At 38.7% G+C, this 17,790-nt stretch overlaps 2 protein-coding genes across 3 annotated transcripts; one reads left to right on the forward strand and one right to left on the reverse strand.

The window, feature by feature from the left end:
• Nucleotides 1-31: 31 nt before the first annotated feature.
• Nucleotides 32-10,706, forward strand: rereb (arginine-glutamic acid dipeptide (RE) repeats b). Of its 2 annotated transcripts, XM_027146441.2 has the most exons (17): nucleotides 32-534; nucleotides 2,064-2,112; nucleotides 2,312-2,436; nucleotides 2,576-2,675; nucleotides 3,491-3,589; nucleotides 4,163-4,243; nucleotides 4,324-4,477; nucleotides 4,590-4,682; nucleotides 5,064-5,260; nucleotides 5,464-5,637; nucleotides 5,744-5,854; nucleotides 6,021-7,207; nucleotides 7,375-7,597; nucleotides 7,705-8,359; nucleotides 8,576-8,716; nucleotides 8,819-8,996; nucleotides 9,981-10,706. In XM_027146441.2, the coding sequence occupies exons 1-17, from the start codon at nucleotides 509-511 to the stop codon at nucleotides 10,012-10,014; spliced, it is 3,627 nt and encodes a 1,208-aa protein (XP_027002242.2). In that variant the 5' UTR covers nucleotides 32-508; the 3' UTR covers nucleotides 10,015-10,706. The 2 variants fall into 2 exon arrangements, with proteins under 2 accessions (XP_027002242.2, XP_027002243.2); XM_027146442.2 differs by lacking the exon at nucleotides 2,064-2,112 and having other exon boundaries at nucleotides 517-534.
• A 229-nt stretch (nucleotides 10,707-10,935) lies between these two features.
• On the reverse strand, nucleotides 10,936-17,750 carry LOC113642789 (PPARGC1 and ESRR induced regulator, muscle 1). The gene is made up of 5 exons (XM_047813444.1): nucleotides 17,319-17,750; nucleotides 15,024-15,937; nucleotides 13,247-14,960; nucleotides 12,697-12,813; nucleotides 10,936-12,557 (listed from the first exon to the last, which is right to left on the reverse strand). Exons 2-5 carry the CDS (start codon nucleotides 15,903-15,905, stop codon nucleotides 12,487-12,489), a joined length of 2,784 nt encoding a protein of 927 aa, XP_047669400.1. The 5' UTR covers nucleotides 15,906-15,937; nucleotides 17,319-17,750; the 3' UTR covers nucleotides 10,936-12,486.
• Nucleotides 17,751-17,790: the final 40 nt, after the last annotated feature.

Consider the following 17,790-nt stretch of genomic DNA (forward strand, 5'->3'; position numbering starts at 1 on the left):
CATCTGAGGCACAAACTGATGCATCGAAATGATCCCGTTACATAAGAGAGGGAAGTTAAAGGGGTGTGAAACTGATCGTCTAGGGGAGGGAGAAGAAGTCGATATTCATTCGCACTGTAACCGACATCCATTTTGAAGTGATTTAAGTGATTAGTGTTCCTGATTCCTCTAGTGAGTCATTTCACTGCGCGGATTGCGAGCCTTCTGTATTTACGCCTCTGTACAGACGTATCGGATTGTGTGCGATTTCGAGGCTCAGTTTGCTTGACGTCTGTTCCGGACGCCGAGCTGATCCCATTAGAAGCGGCACATGCTCAGTGAGCTGCTGAACGGCGGCTCTGTAGGCTGGCGCGTGAACGCTGAGGTCATCGCCTGAGAGCTCGGGGAAAAAAATCCTCTCAGCCGAGCCTCCATTTTGAGGAGCTACTATGAAATAGGCGTAATAGCATAGTTTTGGGCCGCAGCAGAACGAAAACAAACTGTAAACACAACAGAAAGAGCTCCCGTCATGGACGACCTGTTCAGTCCGAGAAGGTTTGTAGGCTTTTTTTTATAGTTTTATCGACGTCTTTTTATTATTTCACGTATGGTCGTTTTTTTAGCCTCCGCTAAGTACTTTAGCATTCTGCTGTAAATATAGATGGTTGTGAACTTGACAGCTTGAACCGCTCGGCTACACAAACGCTAAGTGCAGGCCGTCTAACACACTGGCACAATAACAACCAGCGTTTATTGTTATATATCGTGTTCGGACTTACGGAGAACATCGCGGCTATAAGTTAAGTTTTATTCGTATTAATAATCAAATTATTAACATGCATTAGCTGTTTTTGGTGCCGTTTGTAAAAACATCAAATTGTATAATACGTTCAGGCTTCGTGGTATTTCTGGCTTTAACACTAAATGTTGTGCTTTATTTATATATATATAAATATATACGTCCATCTTAGAATTGAGTGATTTGCAGAGGTTCTACGTCTTTAAGCCCCTGTTTATATAACCTTTGGAGGGAACGATGCCGCCGGGCTCTGATTGGTTGCGACAGATGAATGGGCGGGACTTATGCTTAAAGTCCAGGCTGCTGATAGGCAAATGAGTCGCTGTGATTAACACTAAACACGAGCTGATTTAAAGGGTGGAAAGCTAAAGAAAGCGCCCGTTATGGCGCAGCTCGAACTTTGTGTGTGTTTGAAAGCAGTTACGTTTGTGTGTCTGTCTGTAACATAACGTCCTATAGCTCACACAGAATGTAAAGAAAACTAATTAATGTACTTAAAATAAAAATTAATTTTTATACAGCAGTTGCGTCTTAAAACATATGTACAGCATGCAATATATAGATAGATATGTAAACATGTACAGCATGTAATATATATAGGTATATATTTATATTTAATTTTTATAACGGATCATGTTGTACATATGGCAACTGGATTGCACAATAAAAATGTAAACATGCTTACAGAAAAGAATTGTGATATCTTACATAATGCCGTCCAGTACATTATAGTATATTTGCTCATTTGGGTGATGTTTTAAATTTTTAGGCCAGATACAACTGAGCTGAACGTTAAGGGTCTTACACAAGAACACAACCAGAGAAGTTTGGTGGTGCTGTCATTTATACACACAGTCTTATGATTCATAACCCAAAGCCTTAACTACAACTAAGCAGTGGAGGTGGTTGAATCCATTGCAACTCGCTAAACTAGCTGTGCTGCTTATTGGTGAATGCATTGAGTAATAAATTACTGTAGGAGGTCTAGGTTGAAATCCCAGCACCAGCACCAAACTGGCATGGTTAGGTCTTTGAGCAAGACCCTAAACTTTCTGCTCAGTTGTATCCTGCTTATAATTTAAAATTTTAATAGTGTTTCAATTACTGTTTTTCATTGTTGGTCAACACTGAAACCTAAATATATGTGCTTTCTTCTGTTTGTTTTTATTTTCAGTACTTTTTCCAAGTGTCATGTTACATATCAATGTCATTTGCATTGCTTTAAAATAGCAGAACGTTATTGGGATTGGGTGGCTTTTGGAATAAAAGGATTTCTGCATTTTAGGCAGCTGAACAGCACGCAAGGGGAGATTAGAGTTGGTCCAAGTCACCAGGTGTGTAAAAGGCTTATTAATGCATAAGCATATGGGATTAGTGATTTATAATCATGAAGATTAGTCATTAGTTATAATCGTTTTAACTGTGCATTGCTGTTAATGACTTTTAAACACATACTGTATATGCGTGTTTATCTGTAATTGTCATATTTATTGTGTGCATTGTATGTGGTTGTGCTTGCTTGCACGTGCACAGGCCAAACTCCCTGAGCTGCAGCCACTTCCCACTCCTGGTATAGACCCAGTGACAGAGAAAGAGGAGCTAGTCTGGACACCAGGAGTCAATGACTGTGACCTTCTCATGTACTTGCGAGCTGCCAGGTGAGTGGGTGCTCCAGATCCATGCTACACCTACTCACTTCAATCCAAATATCTATAGGTGTGACAGTTGTTGAATTTTGGCCTTAGTATTTGTTATGTATAAGACATATCCCTAATCATTTTGTTTATTTATAATCAGGAGCATGGCAGCATTTGCAGGGATGTGTGATGGAGGGTCAACAGAGGATGGCTGTCTTGCTGCCTCCCGTGATGACACCACGTTGAATGCATTAAACACGGTCAGTTGGTTAATTTTTTTTGTTATACATTTGCAATCATGTATCTAGAATAGTCCAAAAAAATGGCCACTCATACAGATGTTTTAGCAATTCTGATAAAGTAGGGATCACCACTACTAGACTGACAACCCCAGCCCCTTTCAGTTTTAAGTGTACAGTGAGAGGCAGCTGGATATTTTTTTTAGTATTGCTGTACTGCATATAAGGAATGGCAGTATAGCACAGGATCTATATTGAAATGTCAGATTCTTTGTCCTGGTGAAGTATAAGAATATTTACCACTACTGACAAAACATCATTTATATTAGCATTCTCAAACACCTAGAACCCATTTGTGGAACCAGACACACCTTACTCACTCTCCTAACTACATACTTTTTGCTCATAGCTTGAGTGTAGTTACTAAATAATATGCTCTAAAATGAGCAATAGATTTGGGGTTTTAAGTGGCTAACTCTCACCATGTCTCAGAGACGTAAATAAATGGGACCATTATATATGTGTTTACTGTACATCAGATATTCATTACTATGGATTTTCATGACTAAAAAAGAAACATTTTAATCATAGCATGTGTAAATTTTGTTTAGTTTAACTAGTAACAAGTTATTCATTTTTATTGAACAGATAATTAACCGTGTAAGTCATAGTATTCTGGCTTAGCCTGTTTAACCTGTTTAGCTCAACTGTAACTGACCTTATAGTAGGCAAGTAATGTTTATGCCATATATACAGTTATTAAAATTGTTTTTCTGTTTTTCACTGAATGGTTGTTTAAAAAAGGTCTTGAAAAAGGTCTTCTTTACTTCCTTCAGCTCCATGAAAGCCAGTATGATGCAGCCAAAGCTCTTCAGTGCCTGGTGAAGAAACCGGTCCCTAAGCTAATAGAGAAATGCTGGTCAGACGATGAAGTGGTAATTATCATTCTTACTGTATGATTCTTCCTGTTTGTTCTTAATACTCTAGATGAAACATATATATATTTAAATAACAGGATATAATTCAGATTCATAATTTTATCTGAAGTGGCCTTTGATGTTAATGCCAATTTATCATAGGGTAGAATATTGTCTAGCGTTTACCATGGTGCAGTTTGTGACATATGGCGAGTGCTCCTCAGTTTATTATTATCTTCGTGTCATGCATCAATCTTTGAATAAAGTTGTTAAGTTACAAAACAAAAGGCAGAATTTGACTTTAAATGCCCATGATAATTTAAAAAAACGATTCATCACCATATCACAGTGTAGGGGTTATGGCACCTGAAAAGGCTAAATGAGAATACCGTGTTGTCCATCAAGCACAATGTAAGTTAGGTCAAAAGAAAATGGTCTGATAGAAAACTATTACTGCTAAAACAAAAAGATGAGATTTTTTTGTTGTTGTTGATAAGTGTTCCTAGCTTCAAAATGTTCAAAACGATCAGGGAACTAGATTTATACCAAGCACCTGTTAAGAATTTCCTTTTACGATGTTATTAATTGCAGAAGAGATTTATCAAAGGTCTAAGGCAGTATGGCAAAAATTTCTTCAGGATCCGCAAAGAGCTTCTCCCTAGTAAGAAAACGGTAGGAACAATTCTCCTTTTTCTACTTTTACCAATCTATGAATGGAATAAGTCTAAACATATGTACACTTTTGCCCTCAGGGTGAGTTAATTACCTTCTACTACTACTGGAAGAAAACTCCCGAAGTTGTTGGGTCACGTCATCAGCGACAGCACCGCAGGCAGCCTGCATCTCGCAAGGTCAAAACCCGTAACGCTGTAGCAGCCACCAACAACAACTCCCGCACCTCATCCAGTGAGTTCTGTATTTGTTTTTGTGTGTAATGTCTTGGTGAGAGTTAGAAATACTGTGTAATACTGAGTGTAAACTTACTTGATGTCTGCTGTCTTTCGTTTGTGCTTTGCAGTGGAGCTCAGCTCAGCCAGTGAGGATGATATGGACAGTGAGGACAGTGAGCAGGGGGAAAAAGGACAAGCGTGCAGCCACTGTTTAACCACCAGTAAGCACATCACATCTATCAGCACTATCTGTTGCTATTTTCTCCTCCATGTTGCTGTGGACAGTGTAATCTCCACTTTTTACTTTATCATAGTTTTGGAAGGTACTCTTTTTGGTGTCTTTTTTCCCCTTTCTGCCTACTAGAAGATGGTTACATTGCTCAACCACCTTGATCACTACGAAGTCTCTGGACACTGTGCAAAGTCAATATTTATTTTGTTGTTGTTTTTTTAGACAGTTGAGTTTTTCTCATGGATGTGTAAGAAATGTGAAAAGAACAACTCATGAATAAATGTGAAAAATAATTGATGAACATTTATTGCACTGCAGTTCTGTACATTTGGGTGATTTTTGTGCTATTTGATTATAACACTATTCCCAGGCTCTAAAGACTGGCTTCCTGGAGGTCGTGACAATGTCCTGTTATGTACCAGCTGCCATGCTCACTTTAGCAAACATAGACGGCTGCCACCTATGCCCAAGCCATCTGACCCAACCTACCTGTTCAAACCTGTACGAGACGAAGATGAAGGGCTCGGTGCACGTCAGGGAATGAAGACACGCCGTAGCAGAGCATCAGTAAGCTTAACAGTGGTCTTCAATTCACGTTTAACACCAAATACTGTTTATAAAATAAAGTTTATTAACATTGTAGATATTCAATGTTTTTACAGATAAATATTCTCTGGTGTCTTGTTTTTTGTGTGAATCCTAAACTCAAAGTAGTTACAATAAGGCCTATTACAGCAGATTTAAATAATTACACTTTCTCTTGCTTCTAGATGTCTTCCCTGAGAAGTGGGCGGAACAGGCTGACAGGAAGCCCTGATACAGGCCTGCCTCCCCCCAATGACGAAGTCCGAACTAGTGGCCATGCCTCCAGAACTGGCTCCTCTGCTATGGCAACCAGAGCTTCCAGTGCTGATGCTAAGGCTATGGCTGGGAAGGCTGGAAAGGTGATAATTTATTACATGTGAATTATGGATGATTATTATTATAGATTATTTAAGATGCAAGAATTGTTTGAAAACAGTTAAGCTGTCATTTTTTAATGCATTTCAGAAGATAAAAGTGGAAGCATCCTTAGTAAAGGGTATTAAGAGACAGAGAGATAATGCCGCACCAGATACAGATGAACCAGAAAGAAAGACTATGAAAAGGCCCAAGAATCAAGTAAGATGGCATCATGATGACATTTGACTGAAATAGCTGTATTGTGTACAGTTTTAGTCATGGTTGTTATTATTTTTTTTAATATGTAAAAAAATGTGAAATGTATAATAAGGATATTGTCATTTTATAGCTAATTCGATTTATTTTATCTTACTCATTTACTCAGGAGGTTCCAGACTCTCAGTCAGAAGGAGAGGCTGAAGGTGAAAGCTCAGACAGCCGCAGTGCTAACGAGGATGGCAGCAGCGATACTAAAGATATAGACCAGGACAACCGCAGCTCTTCCCCAAGCCTCGCCAGCCCCTTACCAGCCAACGAGAGTGATTTAGACTCCCCTGTCCCTCCACCTCCAGCTGGGACACAGAGCCAATCTCAACAACCTGTTACCACTATAGAAGCTATTCTTCCAGCTCCCTCTCAGACCCCACCTGCTATGGCACCTCAGCCCATGCAATCAAGCATATCTTCTAATATCACTACCAGCACCAGCACCAACACCACTTCACGGGTCGTTGTCCCTGTGGATATTTCCCAGGATGATCCATCTGTCATTGCCCATAGGAAGAGTCAAAGGGGCATGGAGGCTCCTCTAATATCCCAGCCTCCCTCTGGTCTGTCTTCTTTCCAGGGACCAGGTCCAGGACAAAGCCAGTCGTTTCCTCCATCTGCTCATCATTATCATCACCACTCGAGTCAGGTTATGAATCATCCATCCAGTGCTCATCATTCTCATGGGTTTGGTCCTAAGCCTCTTCAACTTCAACGGGATAGCCACCATTCTGCTCTGCCACTGACATCTGCATCTCAAATCAAGCCACCACCAACTACCCCTATCCCTTCCACTCACAAGCCCATTCCTCCAATTCCTGCTCCTCCACCATTCCTACAGATTCACCCCAATCTGCCTCCACCTCCAGCATTAAAGCCTCTGGCCTCATTACCTGTACAGCACACTCCCTGCTCTCAACCCCCTCCATTGCACATTATGCCCCAGCCTCATGCTCAGCCTCCACCACCTGTGTTGACTCAGACCCAGAGCCATCAAGGCAAAAGTCATCTTACAAGCCACCCTCCAACCTCAGCCTGTCCTGATCCTTTGCTCTCCCAGAATCGTCCTATGCTTGAATCCGCTACTCCATTCACTCTGTCCTCATCTTCTGCTGCAGTTCCGGGCCCACAGCCATCCACTTCCTTTGCACCAAGTGTGCCTGTTGGGCCAGCAAATGTAACCATCAAACAAGAGCCTGTAGATGAAGACGAGAACAGTGAAAGCCCACCTCCTCCTCCCCGCAGGACTCCCTCACCTGAACCCACCGTGGTTAATATCCCCAGCCATGCAAGCCAATCAGCCAGGTATTTTTATTTTTATTAGTGTCTTGTAAATCCGGTTCTCGGAATTGATAAAGCCTTTTGAACGAGTGATAAGATCTTGACACCACAACATTACTTATTACTATTACATGGTTGAGAGACCTGCTATTTGTAAAGTCTTTGAATTGACTGTTTTATATTATTAACAGGTTCATCAAACGTCTGAACAGAGGCTACAATTCCTGTGCTCGCACAGACCTCTACTTTACCCCTCTTGCTAACTCAAAACTAGCCAAGAAAAGGGAGGAGGCAGCTGAAAGACTGAGAAGAGAAGCAGAGCAGAGTGCTCGTCAGAGTCGAGAAAGAGAGAGGGAGCGTGAGAGGGAGCGAGAAAGGGAGCGGGAGAGAGAAAGAGATTCGGACAAAGCTTCCGTAAGTGCCTGTGATTGCTTTGCTATTTTAGAGTACCCATTTTATCACAGTGTTTGCTCAGACTGAAATATGCAATTCTAAATTTTACGTCTCCTTTTGAACTGCAGCGAGCCTCTAGTTCTTCCCATGAGGGTCGTGTCAGTGATTTGCAAATAGCTGGACCGATGGCACCAGGACGGCCATTATTCGAGGCCCCGCCTGCAGCAGCTGTGGCCGCAGTCCCTCCATACCTCGGGCCTGATACACCTGCTCTGCGTACACTCAGCGAGTATGCACGGCCTCATGTCCTATCGCCTGGCGGCCATCGTGGTGGCCATGCCTTCTTCACACCCTTGGGGCCTGCTGACCACTTTCTGGCCTATCACATGCAGGGTCTATACGCAGCTGACCCTGCTCTTCGGGAGTTTCGAGAGCGTGAGATCCGTGAGAGAATGAAACCGGGATTTGAGATGAAAGCACCTGAGCTGGAGACACCTCTGCATCCATCCCACAATCACATGGAGCATTTGGGCCGCCATGGAGCCCTGGCTCTACCGCATCCATTTGGACCATACCACCCAGTCATGGAGCGCAACATGGTGCGGCCAGAGTTAACATACGCTGAACGGCTGACTGCAGAGAGACTCCATGCTGAGAGGATGGCAGCAACTGCTGTAGACCCTGTGACCAGACTTCAGATGCTCAATGTAACACCACACCATCACCAGCACTCACACATCCACTCCCACCTCCACCTGCACCAGCAGGACCCACTCAACCAGGGTGAGAATCTTGGTTCTAATTAGAGTGCCATGTGATAATCATAAACGTCTGATATTACTGATAATAATAGACATTAGGTAGATCTTTATAATGTTTTAGGGGTCATTTTTAAGGGCCTCTTCTGCTTGTGAGGTGACTTGATAATATATAAAATATAAGAATATATAAAATATTTAGATATCAGAGACAGATACCTGTCATCTCATCTATTGTCAGGTTCAGGGCCCCACCCTTTGGTAGAGCCGTTGGCAGGCGGTCCCCCACTGGCTCGGTTCCCCTACCCACCAGGTGCACTTCCTAACCCACTGATCAGTGAGTTGCCACATGAACACGACATGCTGCGACACCCTCTCTTTGGTGAGTGTCCAGGATTGCAGAGAATCACAGTATAATTTCTAGAATATACTGTATAATATCATATTGCTTGTATGACATATTATTTTGTTTCTATCTCTATAGGAGCAGCATTCCCAAGAGAATTACCAGGACCACTGGGTCCCATGTCAGCTGCACATCAGCTGCAGGCCATGCAGGCTCAGTCAGCTGAGTTACAGAGACTGGCACTGGAACAGCAGTGGCTACATGGACACGCACATCTGCATGGTGCTCCTATCCCTAGCCAAGAAGACTACTACAGGTGAGTGAAGACTTTAGCTTGACCTTTCAGAAAAACGATTTACTCTTCAGTCTTAACTTGCTGATGTCACTCCCAAATGCAGATTGCTCTTTAATTCGTCTGATCATTTGATTCCTAAATCAATTACCTTTTATGTTCTAGTCCATGTATTATTATTTGTAGAATTATTTATAGGCTGTAGTGACAGGAAAGCGAAGCAACATTACTGTGAATACACTAGAGTTGATTATTTTTGTTCACATAACAATACATCCCAACACAAATGTTTCTTTACCCTTATTACATTTGTTAAAGATCTTAAATGTAAATCACATTTAAATAAAGGATTTTGAATAAAAGGATGACCTGCTCATCCTATTATATAATTTATAGCTTGTTTCATTTTTGGTATCTTCCGTATAACAATTTATTTATAACTTATATACAACAGTTATAATCTGTTATTCTCTCACCAGGTTTTTTTCTTTCTTGAAGTTGATAAGATAAATATACAGATTGCTATATTACCAAAAAAAAAGCAAAGCATAAAGCCCTGTGCCTTTAAAACTCTCCTATGTAAAACTTAATGTTGCAGCATTCTCTGCCTGGCAAAGACAACTTTTGATTATTCATATCAACAATTACATACATTTAAGTCCATTCACATGGAGCATCCACCCTGCAGGTCATATAAACCTGTGATTTATTGCCTTAAAGCCAGAGCTGCTGTCATTGTTGGTGTTAAATCTAAACCTTCTGACCAATCAGATTTAATAATTTAAATTAAGCATTGTATTATTTTATATTCAGGTATGAGTAAGCAAAACAAATACATGCTTTTTAAAAATGGTTTGCATTTTAGTTGCATTCATTTAGTAATACTCCACTTCGTATTTTAAGACACCAGGACAGAAATAGAGAAAATATATAACGTTGGCCTGTATATTTTCTTTGATTGACCTTTTCTTAAACTGACATGAGAAAATGCTCTTATCTGCTCAACAGCCGTCTGAAGAAAGAGGGAGACAAGCAGCCTTGAAATGGTTGATATACACTGTGGACTATGGGGTGATTTTTGTATTCAGTGTGGGAGCTGTTCTTCTCTGCAGGAACCCTGTACAGAATCAGTTTACTCCCTTTCAGCACTTGAGACTCTAACCAACTTTATGGTATTGTATGAAAAAACAATTTTTTTTTCCAAGCACATTGACCTTGTTTTGTTGCATGTCTATTACTTAGCAGTTTTTACTGATAAAAATGAACTCTATTGTAAAATTGTTGCTGTGCTAAAGCACTAGACGTATTTAGTATTTGCAAGGTGCTGTACAGTATCGCGAATATCCACAATACAGCTTAAGGTTTAAAACTTTATTGAAACCAACTCTATAATACTGTACATAGTATGTGTATCAAATAATATATTACATGTGTAAATGAGTGTTTTAATGTTAGATTTGGACTCAAAAAAGACAAAAGAACCTGTGTGCAGTAAGTGCATGATTTAAATTCTGTATCATAGCTTTTCTTTAAACCTTCACTTTTTAAGCTATATCTTAGAGGGAACACTCTTATCAGTCTATAACAGTAGAGAGAGAATAGTTTTTGGACTGTTTATTGCAATACAAATGAAACTGTATTAATAACAAATGAGTAATTAATTGACGCCATGTCATATATCTCTGGATAAAGTATTATGTATAAGTAACAATATAAAGCTATCTGTGACCATTAGTGGAGTGTCATTATTTGTGCTCAAACGGACATCAGTTAGAATTATTAACCACATTACTCAAAACTTCTGATGTCAAAATGTTTTTCTTTACGCAACAGCCAAAAAGACAGTATTTTCTACAATAAACCAGTGAATACTGAAAGTAACCTTTTATGAAGTGTGTATTGAATGTTTGAGTGGTTCAGTCCCTCCAGCATTTTCTGAAAGTTATTTTAGTGGGGCTTTTTGTTTGTTTTTGTTTTTTTGTTTTTAAGAAGATTTTTGTGCTTTCTTTTTTTAAATGAAAAACTAATTGGCAAATTTTAAAGCACAGGATTCTTCTTTTATACTACTACCAGTGATGAGACATGTTTCTGTACTCATGTTTAAAAGATTTTGTGATGTCAGATGACACGTCTTGGCCCAAATCTGTGCAAAAATCATTTTTTGTTTATTTCTGCAGTTACAAAATTCTGTAGGAACTGATTAAAAATATAACCTTGTGTTTTGGTACATAATATTTCATGTATACTCTCCTTGTAAAGAAACACATTGCACATTATTCTGTATAATTAACATGTGATCTACAGTGGCATCCAGAGTTTATTTTCTAATTATTTCTGAGTTGACTTTTTTAGTTTAAATATTTAATCTACATATACAGTCTATGATCGCAATGTAGTTTCCTACAATACCCACAATGCAGTGTGACTGCTGATAGTGCAGCCTGGCTTCATCTTAACCCGAAAAGGGTGGTTTAGCCTGCACAGCTCTCTCACCTCCTTTTCCATACACTCAGCTCAAATAGATCAGGTTTCAAAGCTTCAGCTTACATGCTACTACCATGTCTACAGCATTGTGTTTGTCCTCTATTAGATCTCTAACTAGCCGAGCTGATTCTCTGCTGTGAATAAACACAAAGGTATCATATTGCTGCGTTGCATGTTGAAAATTTGAGTCCACCGTTTGCTGTCTCTAATTAATCTCAGTCGGATTTCTCATTCTTATGACATTTTAGGTTTCTGGACAGCCATTAACAACTCACAGGAATGACAAAAATATAGCACCAATAAACAAATAAGCATCACTAAGCACATCATGGTAACATATTTTTGTCATGGTAAAATAATTTTGCATCCAGATGAATATTATATAACTGGGCTATATTCACACTGAAGCTTGTGATTTCAGTATCAAATGCTATTTTAAATTTTAAATGGATTGAAGTTTCCATCCAGATTCTGTCAATACTGCAGCAATAACCACCAATTTTGGACAAATAAAAAAAAAATCAGAAAGGACATGCAATCTCACTAAAAGTTTGAAATGTCTGTAGAGAAAAGCAACAGGATGTTTTTAAATGTTTCCTGACCAAGCAGGAAGAACCATTTTAAACTGCACCTGTACACAGACTATTAAAGCAAAGTGTTTTCTGGGAAAATTCAGTGTTTCACGCTCTTCTTCTTCTTAGGCTGCTTCTTCTTATTATTGTTATTATTATTGAACCAAGCAAAAAGCTATTCCTCACAAGTATATACACAATGTACTTATGCTCAGTACAGCTTGAAAATATCTACTGACACAAACCTGCAACCTGCTAGTGCTCTTCTGGTCCATAGCAACCTAATTTCTTTCTGTCTGAATAAATATATATTTAATAATAATGCTGATGGTCTTGTTTGCTATTGTTTCAAAAATGTATTTACATTGTGCTTGGTTTAAATTTGTGCAAAATGAACCATTTAGCTTTTTTAATACTGGCCCCTTCTGAGAATTTTTGGAAAGACATTATGATGATCCTCAGCTGTGTCCTTTTCCATATTTCCGCAAGTACTGGATGGCTGAGATTGCACTTATATTTGCCAGGAGAGCTGGAAATGAAGAAGGAAATGATAATACCAGAAAGCAGACTCTTTATGCATATAATGCACTGAAAACCCTTCTTGTAATAATGTTTAATATACAGTACCAGTATGGCCATTTAGTATTGTTCATGATGTTTTAACTCACCTGCTTTCCACATGTCTGTTGATTGTGAATTAGAAGATTTCAATACCCAAGAAGCTAAGGCAATGCAAACCAGGCACATATCTGCCTGCTTTAAAGAAAAGATAAAGTCTTCTTTTTCTGAAAGAGAATTGTATGGAAATGGTGAATAAATGTATTCTCTATTTATCCTTCTATCTTTTCTTTTTTTTAATGATGTGAGACAGAGCACTGGCCTTGCAATGCCATGTTCTGTTGGAAAACCTTCCTAGACTTCATTTACTGTCACAAACCACAGTTCTGGTTTTATGTTGAACTCTGCATAACCTTCAAGGCTGTTTCTCCTTCTGAGCTGCCAAAATGCAGGCAACCTGAATACATGATGTGATTGGCTCTCTTATGGCTTGACATGATTTACCTTTACTGCAGCTTAATTATTCTTGTGGAAATAATTACTGCACTAATATTTGTGGTCATGTCATGAAGCATGTAAACATCTCATATTAAATGCCTTAAATATCTTGATGTTGGAACATCCTAAGCAGAAATGGGTGATGGTTTACTTTTTACTTACTTGAGATATATACAGCACATTGCTGTGGCTCTGCCATTTGTAAGAGGGAGTTGTTCCCCACTTGCATCAGCAGTGCTACTTGTTGAGCTCTTGAGATGTATGATGTTGCCTTCTTTGCTTCTTTTGGGAAAATCCAAGAGCTGACATTGTGGTGCCAGGTGCTCCCCTTTCCTATAAATCTTATTCTTCTCAGAGAGAAAAGACTACTCCAGTTTCGTCTTTGGCTCATGGAAAAGAACAGGTTTGGCATTCCTGATGGACTAGCAGACATTTCAGACTGGCTGCTGAAGTGAGTCAGGTCCCTTATTATCATATTATCTTGTTCAAAATCTGGGTCAACATCCAGTTCCTCTACCTGAGGGAATACCAAATCTCTCACCACTGAGTGTGAGGCAGAGAAGATGGGAACAGTCTTATCTTTGGTTGGAGGAAAGAAAAAATTCCCAATCTCAAAGTCTGAGAAGAAATCATCATACATCTCACAAACAGATAAGTTCTGTGCGAATGGAAATGAGACAACAGTGTTGCTTAGTCTGTCTGAGGAACCAGCTCCATTAATGTCCTTAGCCAAAATCTCAGAAAAGGTTAACATGGATTGATTATCTGCTGTATTGCCAAATGATAAAACCGGTGTTTTCCTGATGTCTTCCAGTTCAAAAGGATTGCCATTACTGTCCTGAGTCAATGTAAGAAACAAGCTTTCTACCTCTATAGCTGGATATAAATAATGTGGGATTCCATCCTGATGATTGAGTTTAGTAATGTCTAGAGATTCAGTTTCAATGTTTCGATCAAATTCATGGCCTGGGATGTATGTAGACTCCAAATTTTCAGTCTGTTCTTTGACATGTTGAGGCTCAGGACTAGGGTTTCTGTTAAGTATTTGTAGAAACTCTTCATCACAATCCGAGAGTGTAGAGAGTTCACAACTTGAACGGTCTGGTTTAGACTCATCTACATGCGTGAAATAGTCAGAGTCTGCAGAGTCTTCCATCAAGTCATTTTCTTGCACACGGTCATGTTTAGAAGTCAGCGGTTCTTTATCTTCAAGGTGGACATCACTCTCATCAGAAATTACACTTCTGCTCATAGGAGATCTGTTATGATCTGATCTAAGATGTAAAATGTCATTTATTGTCAACTTCTCCATTTCATCCCAAAATGATGAAAGAGCATATACAGGGCAATTTGGACCTACAGCTGCTTCAAGACTTTCATTTTGTGATCCCTGAGTCTCCTGGGAGGAAAGTTTCAATTCTTCTGCTATTTTTGTTAGATCTTGTAGCTTTTCTAAAGGAGGAGCTGTTGCCTCCAGAATTAATCTAGAACCATTGGATTGAGTATCTTCATGAGCATTATGGGTTAAATTGATGCTCCACGGGTGATCTGGAATGGTGACATGTATGTTACTTTTGGGTTTGATGGCTATGCTTTGATCATTTACTACAGCATTACTTTGCAATTCTGCATCTGTGAGAATTAATGGTGTATGAGAAACAGGATGATTGTTTTCTAATGATTTTGTAGGATCATCTGAATTGTCTTTGTGTTTGAAACTAAAATCACAACTTGTGTTCGCTTCTTCAGCAATAAACGATGATGCCTCTGAAGTGCAGTTAATTTTTGGAATAGACAGTTTTTCCAAAGCCTCCTTTTCAGGTTCTTTCATAGGAGAAAAAATGACCTCTTGAGTATTGCATGAACCTAAAATTACCTCTTCAAAAATATGACCTCTTGAAAAAATGACCTCTTGAGTATTGCATGAACCTAAAATTACCTCTTCAAAAATATGATTAGGACATGGATTAAAGTCAATGTGTTCAGAATATGTTTGGGAAGGTTGCATACATTTACACTGTAATATTTGTCCATCTTTCTTTACTTCTTTTTCCTCTTTATTAATATTATTTGAGACATAGCTCTGTCTTTCTTTTTCTATGCTATGTCGGGTTAGTTTCCTAGAGGTTTTTTTTTTTCTTCCCTTTTTTTTGCCAGACTTTACTCTTATCATGACCGGACTGTCATTTACTGTTACAAACCATCGTTCTTTCTCTTCTTTTGGAGTTGCTGAACTTTCTGTAACCTTCAAAATTGTTTCTCCTTCTGAGCTGCCAACATGCTCTTCATCATGAATACATGAGAAGGAAGTGTCTGGCTCTCCAGTGGCTTGACATAACTTATCGTCACTGTGATTTTCATTATGCTTTCTGAAATCCTTTACATCTGAGGCAGTAAGTTGCTGATCGGTGTAATTGGTGTCATTGACACTTATACTGCTATCTGAGGTCAAGCATGCATGTGTGGTTGAGACATCATTCAGCTTGATCTCTGTAGTTTTCTCAGCAGATCTCTTCTTGTCTTTCTTGTAACTTAAGCATTCAGGTTCTTTTGATGGGTTCTCAGGTTTGCAGTCATCCACTTCACTTTTTCTTAGTGTTGTTGCATCAGGCTCTTTATTTGTTTTGTCAGGCTTGATCTGTAGATCTAAATCAGGCCCTTTGGTAGAATTTTTTGCATCATAATCATCATCAGTGTCACTTAAGCTTGAACCATCCAGGCTCGCAAGCCCTGCCGGTTGAATGGAGCATTCCTCACTCTCCTCATAGAAACTCTCCCAGTCTTGCTCCGCTATCACAACACTGTGCTCTAAGTCATCCATTACAATGGAATTTACGCAGCATGATTCAGCATCTGAAAACAGTGAAACGTTGTAACTTTTTTTCTGTGTTGGAATTATCAGTGAAACACATCACAAAGCATTTATTGTACACCAAACAGTAAAATTAATTTAAAAAACAAACTAGTATATATACGCACTAAAGACAATATAAAATTTGATTTAAAACCATCTGATAGATTTGTCGATCTAAAATAGACATTTTTAAAGCGAAAATTGAGTTTTTATACACATTTGTCTCCAAAGAGAAGTATTCAGAAACGGAGATGGAAAACTGCATATATCTAAATCTAGTATTTTATATTTACGACAGTGATACAGTGAGTGTTTCTTTTGTATCTGAATCTACTGGGACTGTAAGGTGACTCGAGAGCAAGTTGATTCATGGAAAATGTCCCAACAGTTTGGCAGATGTTCAGCATTGGCTGTTAGGCTAGAAAAACAAGTTCCATAAAAGCAAAACCATTAACAAAATCTCAGAATACATTTTTAGGAAGGCACTATATTTACAACATAACAAGTTAAGAAGCAACCCATTTCTAATTCCTGTAATCAGGGATTTGTCTCATCTGCTTTGTTTCCTATGCTCTACCAGTTAATAATGCTTCTAAAATAAAAAAGTGAAAGAGTTTTTGTATGGTTTAAAAATTCAGTGGGAATTCTCAAGAAGATGGGCAGCTAATTGCCTTTAATTGCTGCAGTGTACACATAATAATAATAATAATAATAATAATAATAATAATAATAATAATAATAATAATAATAATAATAACATATAACTACTGTTATGCAGAAGCAACATAAGGTGACAAACAAAGTTTTTTAGTGTCTCTAAATCTTATGCGTACTGCTTCTCAAAAAAAGTTTGTATTGTGTTTTTTGTGTGTAGTATGCTTGAGTGACATATGTTCAAACCATTTTACCACATTAATGGGTGCAGTGTTTACACTGCGAATTAGTTACACATCAACACAGCAGGCTTTTTGGATTGTGTAAAGCAGTCACAGTATACTGATAACAATGTTTTCCCCTCTTGCTCAACTTGGGTGTAGATGCCTATGATTTCACATTTAATTGAATACTAGTTATATCGTCATTTGTTTTTCGTCATTTGATATGGCTCTTTGAGTAAACTGTATTAATTGCTAATACATTCAATGTCCCATGTCAAATCTGTGTACAGGACAGATATATTTATGATGTATTTTAAGTTAAGCTTTTCATTCCCTTACAATGCTAATACAACAAGATTAAACTGCAAGGTTAAAGTCAGCTGCAATCATTTAAATCGCCCCAAAAAAACCCTATCCCACTATCAAAACAGACAGAAATTCTACACTACTCATCTATATTTTTCTTCGTTGACAGTATGGTTGTCTGGATTGTTTGCCTTACCTTTAGGTGTAAGTAATATTTTCCAAATTTTTGAACATTGCCCAAGGTTGGCATGGCCCTGTCCACTGCAGTCGCACTGCCCTTGTATGTGGGAATGTGGGGCCTCAGTCTGTTATAAATAGTGCCGTGTCTCTGGTCACATGAAGGTTTGAATGTGTGCTGCCATACCAAAGTAATGCTACGCACCCTTCATTAGCACTCGTCAGCTAAACAAAATCGACCCTTTATTGCTCTATTATTTTTTTGTTACAGAATTATTTTATTAGCAGAATGATTCATATTAACAAACTCATTTGCTACTGTCCACCAATGTCTCATGGGCAAACTTGCATCTAAAAATAAAATGTCTCATTTATTCATGAGTAGCCTTTCATTTCACTGTAGTTATAACTAGATACTTACCGAGATGAAATGGTGCAACTGATATAAAGAGATGTTTCTGTTGGCCTGATGCAAATGCATTTATTTCAAA

The sequence above is a fragment of the Tachysurus fulvidraco genome, chromosome 5, assembly GCF_022655615.1.
Source record: "Tachysurus fulvidraco isolate hzauxx_2018 chromosome 5, HZAU_PFXX_2.0, whole genome shotgun sequence".
Taxonomy (NCBI): domain Eukaryota; kingdom Metazoa; phylum Chordata; class Actinopteri; order Siluriformes; family Bagridae; genus Tachysurus; species Tachysurus fulvidraco.

Coding starts and splice junctions, on each gene's coding strand:
- LOC113642789 (XM_047813444.1), bottom strand. CDS start 15,905: ATGGATGACTTAGAGCACAGTGTTGTGATAGCGGAGCAAGACTGGGAG. Junction 14,961..15,023: donor CTAATCATATTTTTGAAGAG/GTAATTTTAGGT, acceptor ATTTTTGAAGAG/GTAATTTTAGGTTCATGCAA. Junction 12,558..12,696: donor AACAGACATGTGGAAAGCAG/GTGAGTTAAAAC, acceptor CTTCATTTCCAG/CTCTCCTGGCAAATATAAGT.
- rereb (XM_027146441.2), top strand. CDS start 509: ATGGACGACCTGTTCAGTCCGAGAAG. Junction 535..2,063: donor GACCTGTTCAGTCCGAGAAG/GTTTGTAGGCTT, acceptor TCTGCATTTTAG/GCAGCTGAACAGCACGCAAG. Junction 7,208..7,374: donor CATGCAAGCCAATCAGCCAG/GTATTTTTATTT, acceptor TATTATTAACAG/GTTCATCAAACGTCTGAACA.